The sequence below is a fragment of the Lissotriton vulgaris genome, chromosome 2_1 (genome assembly GCF_964263255.1).
Source record: "Lissotriton vulgaris chromosome 2_1, aLisVul1.2, whole genome shotgun sequence".
NCBI lineage: Eukaryota > Metazoa > Chordata > Amphibia > Caudata > Salamandridae > Lissotriton > Lissotriton vulgaris.
Genome location: NC_141687.1, coordinates 1,513,504,759 through 1,513,517,613, shown reverse-complemented (window position 1 = coordinate 1,513,517,613; position 12,855 = coordinate 1,513,504,759). Strand labels below are relative to the sequence as shown.

The 12,855-nt window shown below is 42.8% G+C and overlaps 1 protein-coding gene across 7 annotated transcripts in view; it reads right to left on the bottom strand.

Annotated features, from left to right (window-relative positions):
- Nucleotides 1–12,855, bottom strand: part of NCAM1 (neural cell adhesion molecule 1) — a 766,043-nt gene that overhangs the window by 266,447 nt on the left and 486,741 nt on the right. For all 7 annotated transcript variants that reach the window (XM_086957372.1, XM_086957366.1, XM_086957369.1 and 4 more), the window contains exon 4: nt 2,758–2,901. In XM_086957372.1, the coding sequence (XP_086813498.1) occupies nt 2,758–2,901 (144 nt within the window). The remainder of the gene's footprint in view (nt 1–2,757; nt 2,902–12,855) is intronic.

Below are 12,855 nucleotides of genomic sequence, written 5' to 3'. Positions count from 1 at the left end.
TAAAAAAATGTAAAATAAGATACTATGACCAAATCTAACTATACCACAACTTAAACCTTTGGTTCTTTCAGTGAAATTGTAGGGGCTTTTTCATATGAAATGTAAAAAAACCTCACAAACATACCAAAATAGAACGTCACTTTAACCTTTGTGTTTTTCAGAGAATTTCTGGGGGCTTTGGTCATATTGACCCAACTCCTTCACTAAGCATAACGTTTGACTGTGTTATGGGGTTAGACACAGCATCAAACCCAAACTCGCACCAGGCCATACGTCCAAACCTGCTAGTATCGAACCCCCTGGCATGCACAGCCCTTGGCAGTGCACATTGGGAGTTTGGCTGCAGAGCCTGGTCTGTGCCCAACCAACAGCGAGCAATCAACACCAAGTTGTGCACAGTTGTTGGTCAGGTCTACAGGCAGGGCATGCACCCAAACTCCTGTGGGCAGTCAAGAATTAGGGGATCACAACACCCCTAACCTGCCTCCACCTTCCCTGTATATTGTTTTAAAACATATATTTTTGTTTAACTCAGGGCACCAGAACGAGTCCTGAGTCTTGAAATGGCAACAGAAACATTTTTGTTTATGTTGCAGCCAGTCAATCAGATAACTTGGTCCCGCTGGCCAAGTAAGGGATCGGCAGCACTGAATGGGTCAATGGGTAAAAAGCCCTCTTGGACAGTCAGAGTGGTTGATTTCTTTAACTTCTGGATCTGCTGGAGTACTGAGGTACCAATTGCCCACATATTACCATATTTGCACCTTTAATTTCTCAAAGGCAGCTGAACTGATTTACACCATTTAAAAAAAACACTTTTCTGGGCAAAGATGTAGCTTAATGCCAACTTTGTTGTAATTCTGTTCAGCCATTTTGTTCTGCATTGCTTCCCAAAATTCCTATGGGAAACCACATCGAAAAAAAGGGTTTGAAGTACCCCCTGCTTTTTTTGAGGCACCCGTTTTACGGATCATCCCTACATTTTCCAGGAAGTACCTGAGGTGGATGAAAATTCGTTTTTGGACATTTTTGTAACAATACATCAAACAGTGCAAAAGCTACTATGTTAACAAAACACGCTCTTCATATGAAAACTCGAATCCAACTATACCCACAGTGATGACCACCACTGTGTAGTATATATATTTATATATATAACCTGGGGGCGGTCACCAATAGGTACTTATAGTTAGGTTAGCTTTCCCATACAAAGAGCATTTTCTGGTTTGCTAATACCTTTGGCCCTGTTTTACGAACCTTCACAAAACTTTCCAAAAATAAGTTCATCCACCTCAACTCCTTCCTGGAAAGTTTCAGAGTTAACCGTCAAGCGGGAGCCAAGAAAAAACAGGAGGCCCTAAACTCAAAATCCCCATGTATTTTCCTGAGACCTCTTTAAGACAGGCTACAGCAAAAACAGCTGAATGGAATTACACCAAGTTTTGCAGGAAAGCTAGATACTGATCCGCAGATTGTGCTTTTTGTGATTTTGTATACATTTGTTCAGTAGTTTGTGAGAAATTAAGGTTAAAAAAGAATTATATATTTTGGCAGTTGGGTACGCAACAGTCTCTGAGACACTCGCAGGAGCACCAGTTCAAAAACTGAGCAATCGGATTGGGCTAGGGAGCTTTATTTCCCTTCGGCTATCTCGCTCCCGCGGGAGTAAGACTCATGCGAGAGCAAGCGCTCTGATTGGCTAACCAGCAACATGAGAAAAATGTTGCTGGCAGCCATTACAGGACATGGGGACTTTAGCATAAATGGGCAGGGTTAAGAATACCCTGAAACCTAGTGCCACTGGGGGGACCCAGAGGGACCCCCTCCCACCCGACAAAAAAAACACAGAAAAAGAACCAGCTAAAAATGTTGCAATCTCGCAATACTATCATAGGATAAGATGAAAAATAATGACAAAATGGCGGCTGAGTCGTATTCATCACTGTAAGCCCTAGGGAGCCCATCCCTGGGGCATTATTCATGAAGCCGAGGTGGGCTGCGTGGCCCCCCTCCCCTATCCTCCACTAGCCTCGAGGAGCCCACCCCTGGAGCCAGAATATGATTACATGGGGAGAGGAGGATGAGCGTCCCCCCTCCCTGCACTGTTAGAGTCCCCAGTTAGCCCACCACTCAGGCCGAACATAGTAAGAATGGGGAGTGGGGAAGTGCGTCCCCCCTCCCTGAGCCATTAGAGGCCCCGGGGAGCCTATCCCTGTGGCTTAACATGTTATGAATGGGAAGGAGGTGCGCCGCCCCACTCCTTGAGCCATCGAAGGGCCTGGAGAGCGCACCCCCAGGCTCAAAGATACTTTGTAAGGGGAGGGCGGCATGCAAGGAGTTGACCGGGGCTTTTGGGCTCCCCCCATTGCATCCAACGAATGTATGGTGTGTGGCCTGGGTGGGCAGCAGGGCACTCACCTTTAATATTGCTGAGCCCTGGGAGAGGGGGTCCCTGGGGCTGTGTTTCTCCTTCCCCCCAAAATAAGCATGGTAGGCTCGAGGATGGGGTCCCTGGGAACGAAATCCGTCTGGAGAGGGCCTATTTCGGTATATATTGTTTTTTCAGTGAATTCTCCGACACAGGAAAAAAAGGGAAACTCTAAATAGTTTTTAAGGTTGAACCTTTAGTTCAGCAGGCATATACCTGCCACATAATTGGTTTGTCCTTGTGTGTGCATGTATCAGGGATACCCTAAAAGTTAATACAGCCCTTTTGAACGTTACAAAACCAGTGTGATTAGAAATTATTTTCCTTACCATCTTTTTTCAGGACAACGTCACGGCCTTTGTGCTTCCACATTATGGAGGGGGTTTGTACACTCACAACATCACAAACGACAACAGCATCTTCTCCTTCTGTAAACTCCTGGGGAGAAGGTGCGTTCCTGAACACCATTTTCTCTATAAAAAGAAAAGTTGACAACAAAAGTTTACATAATGCGTATTACAGAAATGAAGAGCAGGATCATTTCATTTTCTACGTTTTACTGTTTTCTAAGGATGGTTCCTGATCTTCATTGTTAATTCACTGTAAAGTACATCAACATCTAGTTGAGTAGTCACGCTACATAAACACGTGAAACAAGTAAATAACTAAAGTAAATAGTATTTTGACGGTATTGTCTGCTATAAGACCTTTCCTACACTTTGTTAGGTGGGAAAATCTGCACAAAATACAAACTAGGTGGAACGTATTTTCTTAGTTCCATCAATATGTCCACGTGGAGATGGAACTACATGATGTAACACAAAAGCCTGGTGGAAGGGATGTACCCTGATGCCTCTCTCCAAAACTGCCTGAGAGCTAGGAGCAGTGTGCTGAAACCTTCTTGGACCACGCCTCCCTCTAACACCACTCACATACAGGCTATTAGTAGGCTGATATTGTGGGCATCGCCAGTGAGAAGACCTTATTGGCAAGGGGCACCCTCGTGGCATGCTTTATCAAGGTGCTAGAGTCTCAAAGGTCAATTCCTTCTCCAATACACAAACGGAAGTTTTGCACTAATGCGGATGATACTGTACTTTGAAGTAATGACAATCTGTCTTGGGTTGCATTTCGTTGAAATTCTTACCATTATATGCAGAAAAAAGTATGGTTTGGAACTGCAGCATCCCCTGCTCGCAAAACATATATACACTAATATTCCATGGGTATTAAGCAATGTAAAGCAGTGTTGCTGGAACATTTTTCGGCGTAGGGTTCCTCTCATCAATATCACTTCACTGAAACTATGTGGACTGTGAAAAGTCCAAGCATCACACATAGAACAAGTGTAGCTAATGAGCCGCGGCCATTCATCAGGAGAGTGGTATGGATGTAGTATGTAGCAGGCGTTGCATTTTGGAGCACACTGTCACAAATATATCACTAAAGTATGGTATGGGTAGTGTACTGTCATGTACAGACAGCACATTTTCCATTGAATTAACCACTACATTTGGAAAGACATGCAATTTTACTGATAAAACTATGTAGTGCACAAACCACAACATGTGGAAATCAGGTTTGAGTGAATAATTATCATCTGCACATCACTATGTGAGTACTTGATTTTTTCGATCCTTCTAAAAAACTTTCCACCACACTTCAAAAGTAGAATAAAGTGCTTCAATTTGTGCATCTTAATTGATGATATATTCTGAAATATGTGTACAGTCAATTTAGATGCACTTAAATTGTGTTGTGTTGAAAAAATTACACCCTACACACTTTACTCTTTGAACTCCAGCAAGATTGTCACATACTTCACTTTACGGAATTTGCTCTTCACTTGACTGACATCCTGCCTTCCAGGATAACCAGGACCAGCTTGCAGTGTGCTATGAGGTTGAAAAGGGGCCAGAGGCGATACAAAAATCAACACACTCTCCTGCTGTGCAGGACGAGCTTATCACTTGGCTGACCGACTGCCAGTGCTGTGCTATGGGGCTGGAGAGGAGAGAGAGGTGCTACAAAAATCAACACTCTCTCTAGTTGCGTGGGACGCACCCAGGCCAAGAGTGGGCCCTTCTGCGCCCGTCCACGCCCGAACATAGCAGGGCTGCCCCTCTTTCATCTGCCATTGACATCGGGGTGGTCATGGAGGGTAATTGATGCCATTCCATGATGGGTAAGCATAAAGTCACAAGAAGAACCAGAACACCTACCAGAAGCAGCGCCATTGATTGATTTATTGTGCGGGCTATTGGAGGGCTAAACTAAGAGATTGAATTAGCAGAAAGGTGCCTTTCGAAAGAGGGGCTTGTCTAGAGTGGGGCATTGGACAAATCTGTTACCTAGCCTCTGCTCCTTCCTTTGTGTGGACAGCTCTGAGTAGCCATACAGCCATTGTCTCCCCCTTCTTCTATTAACCAGTAGTCATCATGAGCCAGTGGTCAAGCAACAAGAAAAAGGCAAAGAGACTACCTGCCACCATTGAAATAGGTGTTAATACAGAAAGAGGTTAGCTTTGCTCCGGCCCAATGGAGATAGTGCTCATCAAAAAATTTAGGGGCATATTTACAAGGAAGGAGTTAAAATTATCACCGCTTTAGCAGCAGGAAACTGACGCTAATGCGGCGATAATGGGCTTGATAATAGGCTCTTGAGGATTCCAGAGAATTCCAATAGAAGCCCAAGTTTACACCAGAACATGGGCTTCTTTTGGAATTCTCAAGAGCCTATTATCAAGGCCATCATCACCGCTTAAAACAGCAGTTTTCTGCCGCTAAAGCAGCGATAATTTTAACGCCGTTCTTGTAAATATGCCTCTTAGTGAGAAATTGGACTCCTTATTTAAAAAACTTGTCAAACCATTAATAGAAAGATTGGCACAAGCTGAGACATCCTTGATCAAGTTGGAGGATTCAAGGGCAACTGTATCAGCCAACACCACCATACCGCCCCCCATGAGGTTTACGCAGGTGTAGCCAGTGACGTTTCATAGATGAGAAACATACCCACTTCCATCTTAAATGCTAGTATTTCAGAAATGAATTAGACCAGGCTGGGAGCACTGTGATGAGCGAGGTAAGTGGTCAGCTGCATAATGCATTGTGTAAGAGAGAGTCAGTGTCCCAGCGGTTGCTTCTACAGAGGCCTGTCTGTATGTTCAAACTCTGGCTTGCATTCCTTCATTAGATGAGGGGGCAACTGAGAATTCAACCCAATTCAGGAATTATGTCACACATTGGCTCAAAAACATCTACAACTCAGCCCAGCAAATGTCAACAAATAATTTTTGTGAGGCGGGTATCATGGATTGGATTTGCCTAGAAACCATTTGGAAGTGACATTATTGTAGTTATTTTTAAAATAAAACCTACATGGCCAGCTACTTGCTTTTCTGAGTGCTGCAATCTAAAAGTGGAACTAGAGATGTTCTGGTATTTCCTCATAGGTATTATTATAAACCTGCTCTGTTTTGTTCTCGAATACCTTCAAACTTTAAGCGACCAGCAGCTCTCATGACTGAAAGCACTACCCCACTCCAAAGTCACTTCTTACCTTTGCAAGACGCAATGGACATGGATTGACAATCCCAACAGTTACACCCCAGTGGCACTATTGCAACAATTGACTCCAATCCTAAAACAGCTCATGCTATTTCTGGAGGCATGACTTTCCTAAGCCAAGGCCTTCTAAAATTAGTGACCTGGAATATTTCTGGAAATGCCACCAGGGCTGAGTACAGTTCTTTGCTATCATTCATAGAGCCATTCAACATTATTTTATTGCAGGAGACCAGGGAGGATTCAGATACTCAGCATATGATTATTACTTTTACTCCATCGCAGCTCAGCCATCTAGTTAGGTGAGAGCCAAAGGGGGCTTATCAATTTAGCTGAAGCTATCACACAAGGTTAAGGTAGAATTATTAATAAACACATACTAAGTAATAACACAAGTAAGGAAAATACAACAGTTACCCACATAAAGGTAGACAGTAACGTGATTCAGGCACTAGTTATCAAATGTTGTAACAATTTTAACTTATGTATACTTAATTTTTATAATGATGATTTTTCTTATTTTAATATTGACAAATTAAAAAGATTGTTTGAAGTGATGGATACCATTTTTACCCAGAATAGGGGGATGTTGAAATGTACCAAAGTAACACTATGCAGGGATGTTAACGTAATTTTAAACTTTGATACTTCAGATCAAAATTACTTGATGGATATGGCTTTATCTAATAACTTTTCCTGCTCCAATTTAAGAGGTGTAGAGTTAGGAATGTTTTGGTTGGTGAAATATTTGATTAATATTCCTGAATCATACCAAATTCAAACCTCTATTCTCCCAACTTTTTTAAATAAAAGATATGCATCTATTATTGATTATATATATTTTTCTAGATCATTTATCAACTTTGTCTTTAATAGCAAAATTGTTAATTTGTGCAATGGAGATCATAATCCTCTTACAATGTCTATCAATCTCCCTTTCTCATAGCCTGCCAGCTAGTCAGGCTCAAGAGTTCCTGTATGCACCAAAAAACAGCCATTTGCGCTTGGTATGGAAACTAACTAATCTGCCATATTTTAGAAAAATTAATAATAATAATCTTGTGGCTTTTGAAACCAGTCTCACAGATGAGGGAAGAGAGTGGGACCATAATTGAGATATGTGAGCAGGTGAAAACATTGCTCATGAAGTTTGTCCCTAGCTCCAACACACAGACCTCTAAGTGGTTTGTCTCTGTGATTTCTCGGGGATACCATAATTACAGACACGCACTGGGCATCAGACCCAGGAACAAGGCGGTAGTAAGGAAGAGCACAGCCAATATAAACAAACTGGATTGCCCCTCAAATAAAGCCTCAGATCTCCACGGAGTTCAGAGTGACTTATTTATGATAGCCAGGCTCTCCTTCTTACCAATATTTTCAACCGATTCAGTGCTTTCTCCTTGCCACTTTCTTGGACCTCCACTTTGATAGTACCGATTTTTAAGAGGGGTACTGTTCAGGTGCCTGCTGTTATTGGGCGAATCCCCTAACCGACTCGACATACTGAGGAGAAGGATTTTTAATTGGATTAGATCTTGGGCTAATGACCATAACATTCTGAGTTTCTGTCAGTATGTGTTCAGGGAGTGATTTGGAAGGGTGGAGCAGGGTCATGTGGAGGTATTAGGCCCAGTTAAGAAATCACCATTTTACATGCACACATTCTTAAGTTGCCTTTTCTCTCTAAACACAATGACATTTGACACACATTTATTTGCATGCACATATGGGATACCATTCTTCAAACACGGGCATATTAGCAAGGGCATTATCGACGCTTTAGCTGCACTTTTTGCCGCTAAAGCGGCGATATTTTTATCACCCTATCAGAAAGATGTCGCTAACAGTATTTAGAGACAGCTTTCAGGCGATAGCGACCAGTTTGGGGCCCGCTTTGCATGTCAGCGATATTTATCGCTAATGACATGCAAAGTGGGTGCACACAAACTGTTAGCGACTGAAAGTAGTCGCTAACACAGCTATCGCCTATGAGCAAAGCAGACGAAGCGATAAAAAAAGTCGCGCTAAGCGCGATTATCGCTAGAATCTAACGCCTGCTAAAAACCTGCCTTACCTGTTTCTTCAATGGGAGGTGGATTGTCAGGTTAAGTCCCCATTGGCGTTAATGCTTAAATATCGCTGGATTTCCAGCGATATTCAGGCATTTCGGCTATCGCTGGATATATTACCACAATGGAGATAAACGTTGCTATTAGCATGTTTCTCCGCTAACATATCCAGCGATAGGCAGCGATAACAATAAACATGCTAAGCATGTTTTGCGATAAATATCGCAATTCCTTGCTAATATAATTTGCTTACAACACCATTTCGTAGGCACTCTATCAAGACAAATTGAACATTCTGCACAAGGCCTAACTAAGTTCAGCACGCAAAATGTTATTTGTTTTTTTGGCCACTCGTCGACAGAACTATCATAATAGAATAAATAACAGCAGCCTGACGGGGATTTCTAAATGGTAACATGAAGGATGTTATTATATATATATATATATATATATATTTCTGGATTCTCCTTGCCCCCCACTCGTCGGCAGAAGTCACAGCACAGCAGCAGTAGGTAGGTTTCAAAATATTTCTTTATTCACACACCATGTGCAGGATGCAACGCATCAAAAAACGGACGGCCTACGCGTTTCGGCTACTCTAGCCTTCCACTGGACCATAGAGTCCCAGGGATATAGACCTTATCTTATAGTGTAAAGTAAAAGTACCCTTTTCCATGTTTATTAAAATCTAGACCAGCAACCTTGCTCATTTCATATGGCTTAATTTGAGCACCATTTTTGCTCTACATTTCTGTGAAGTGCACATTAATCAAAAGGAAAATATATTTTTTAAACAAAAATTTGTGCTCATTAAACAATGAAGTCTGGGCTAATGTATAATCTCTCAAAATTTCTGTGAAGTACACATAGTGAGAACAACAATTCTGGGCTTATATACACCTATTTACATGTATCTACATATTTATACACTTCCCTCAGGCATGATCAAATTCTATTGCTGTTAGTGAGCAATAATGGTGTAACGTGTACGTACAAATTTTTCCACAATTTTCAAAGTCAATTCATGACCTCCAAATTCTATGTACATCTAGGAATCTAAACAATATTTTTAAGCTATAAATATTTACACAAAAGGGGGATAAACATGGTAATTTACAGGATCTTTCCATATATATAACATCAAACCTTTGTTTATTCAGATGAGCCTTTCGCTGGCACAGAGTTCCGTCCATGCCGGAATTCCAGCTCAGGTGATTCCTGTCACCTCATGCGAGGGATGCTGTCCTACTCTAGAACAAGGTGGGCAGCTTGCTGATGCTTACCCACAGGTAATAGGGAGCCAGACTACCTGGACTGGGTTTCGGCAGATCCACTCACCTTAGACACAATGAGGTAGAATGCGCTACGTAGGAGTACACTGTATTAGAGTACCTGCAAGCACATAGCTTACTGTATTCTGCAAAATGGTTGGATGGTTCATCTTTTTCACCATTCTCATAATGCTAATTACTGTATTCTGTTTCCTTCTGTTAATCATTGCAGCAAATTTATTTTTCTCAAGAATTACAATGCTTCAGTAAATATTGGAACTGCATGGTGTGTAGTTATTTTCCTGTGTATCTATTTGGCTATGCTTACCTATCTGAGCGAAAGGGTTCTAGATCTGTTACCACGATTTCCTTGAGGAATCAGAGTTGTCATGTCCTGAGGTTGCACACAAAATTGTTACTGTGTAGGGTTAGGGGTGCAGATGGTGCGCTGTGAGCTAGCGGGACTATAGGCTAACATATCTTGAGGGGTGCTCAGCATCAGTCTCGCACCAGTCCAAAGTTTATGCTGTCCAACAAATGACAGTTTTACTTGAGAAAGTCATGCCGTACAACAGCAGTGTCTGAATCTCCAACTATTTATCGGCAAGTATGCAGATGCCAGCCACTGTACCTAGCCTTCATGGACCTGTCTAGAGCATTCAACCACGTTAACATGTTCAATCTTTGGCCAATATTACCTGACAAAGGGTTGGATGCTGCCTTGGTAAATTTCTCAAATTTTTTTCAGGTTTGGATCTGGACGGAATGGTGAGAGCAAGGAGCTATTCGGCTTACAAAGAAGGGTCCAACAGGGTCACATTTTATGAGTCATCATATTATGTTCTGTGGACAGGATGTACCGGCGATTGACCAACTACAGGATTCACCATTATATTACGCTGATGATGTGCTGTTGTTGGCACGCACACTAAAGAGTTTGTCTCAATTATTAATGGGTTTCATCAATTTCATGATGGCCCTATACATGGAAGTTAATTACACAAAATCTCATATTATAGCGTGTGTGCTCTAAAAAACAAAGGTAGGGACCAACAAGCTGTCAGTATTGACTAGCTTTCAATAGTTGGGGGTTTGTTTCGAATCTATGAGATTTTTACATTCCAATTTAGATAATAGGCGCCTTAAATTTACACAGTCAATTGATGTTTTTTTTTTTTTTGACCGGATTTCCAGGGATTTCGGGCAAACCAATGGCAGGTTTTTTTTTCAAATGTATACAACACAATGTGTCCCTGTTGACACATATGGTGTGGGAGGTTGGGGCTAAGATGACATGCCCACTATTCAAACTGAATGCAATTATTTTTGCAGCAGACTCCCATTTCAGCCTCTGTGCTTTCTGCACTTTGTCTGCCATGAGGAACTGGGGCTAACTTATATTAGGGATTTAATCAAACTTTCATCTTTGATGCTTTGGTTATCTTTATGGAACAGCCCCCAATTTTCTAATCAGAAGGCTTAGCTGCGACCTCAGGATGAATAGTTTTCTCAGAGATCGCCCCAAGAATTTGGAACGCCTTGCCCCCTACAATCAGACTGAATAACTCGATGGCATCTTTCAAGAGAGTCAAAGTATTACCTATGAACAAATTTCTGCCCTAGATCCTAGGATCTTCTCCCTTTGCACCTCTCATGACATGTCACTCATGAGTTCCGCTCTCCTCCTATGTTATTGTTTTTGATCTATCGGTGCTGATATTGTGTTGTACCCTCTCTTATCTGGGAGCTGCCTTATTCTGTATTTTTCTCGACTATATTAATGATTACATTTGTCTCTGCTCTCTGAACAATTGCAAAACGCTCTGATACCCGCAAGGGTCATGTTTGCACTATATAAAACTTTCAAAATAAATAACTCAATTGAATCAGAACAGTACAACACTGCCTGCTGTGTTACTCACGATAGATACTTTTAGAAGTCATTGCTTTCAGAAGTCATTGGGGGTTCTTCCTGGGTAACATTTTGGTCACAAGGGTAAATGAATAATGTAAAGAGTTTTTATTTTTAATCTATGTTTATTAAACTTCATGCAACTGTACAATGAACCTTACTAATTCTGATGATCTATTCACGTTTCTAGGATGTCCTCAGGCAGGACACAAATTCAATGGTGGCATGCAGCACCATGCCTTCTGATACAACGAGTACCCTTGACAATGTGGCTTCTTTGAGGCCTAACACCAAGGCACTTAACCTGAATCATGCGAACAATACTGAGGCCCATGCTTATTTTAAGGGGGGACTATTTCAAAACAAAAAAAGGTTCGCCTTCTGCTGTTGTGTACAGAGCATTCAAAACCAGGGGCCTTATTTATGAAGGACTTGCGCCACCGGTGCGTCACTTTTTCCCATGTTAAAAGTGACGCACCGGCGGCGCAAGTCCTTCATAAATAAGGCCCCAGGTCTTTACCAGTGAATGGGGCGCAGGGGCCATCTTTCGCAATCAGAAACGCAGTGAAATGAGGCTGTGCTCTGTCCTAAACAGTACCTATGCAGGATACACTGTTATTGGTGCTCTCTGCCCTTCCTTTACAAGGTCGCGCCCCGAGAATAGGTAATGTGACAGCAGCAGCATCCGGAGCCCTGTTTAGCAGCCGCTACTTTACACTGCAGCTAAGACTGGTTCCTTCGACAACACTGAAGGCATTTCTTCCTGTTGATAATGTGTGGAATCCGATTTGAAAGTTACCTATCCCTGATGCCTTGGCAAGCTCGCAGTGCATTGGCCCAGCGCCGGGCGTGCCGCAGACGCAGGCTGCAGGTGCTGAGGAGTAATGCTGAGGAATGAAACCGAGTGATGGAGTTTTCACAGGAGCTGCCAGGGCAGCATCGGAGGCCCGCTGCCTTTGAAGGGAACGGGCACAAAAGCCCTCCGCAGCTGCCTCGACAGGTCCGCCTCCGCGGGGCTCTCCTCGGCCAGCGCTAAGCGAGGGGGATTTGGCAAAGCTGGCGCGGATCAGCCGGGAGGCGCTCTGTTTGACTTTGCTGTGGGAAGGGCCGCCCATGCTCGTTCCCAGATGTCCCACTGCTAATAACCTTGGAGAAAGAGCAACCGCTACCTCGATCAAGATCCATGACGTGTCCCCCTGATAACAGTTCAATATTCAAGAAATTGGTTTATTTCGTGTAAGACACAGAAACGCCGTCACAGTAAAGAGGCGAAACGTGACGCGTCGGGTAAGGTGTAAAATATACGAATGGGCAGTGGTGAGATAACAGCATTTTGGTTTAAGACAATGTAGCCGCGTCCTCGGTCTACCTATGCACTGGCCGGCCCTGTCTGAAGAAGCCCCACTCGAACAAGGTGCAGAATGTCAGTTCATTAGAGATGCACCATCAGTGCACCCAGAGGTTACCCACTGAAGCCAATGGCAGTCTTTCTAGGAAAAGACCTAGTGCTGTCAAGATGCTCACGATTCAAAGGGGGATTTCCCGGTGGTTAGATTGAACCAGACAAGGGGTGTCACAATTAAGCAATTGTCCACCTGTTGATATA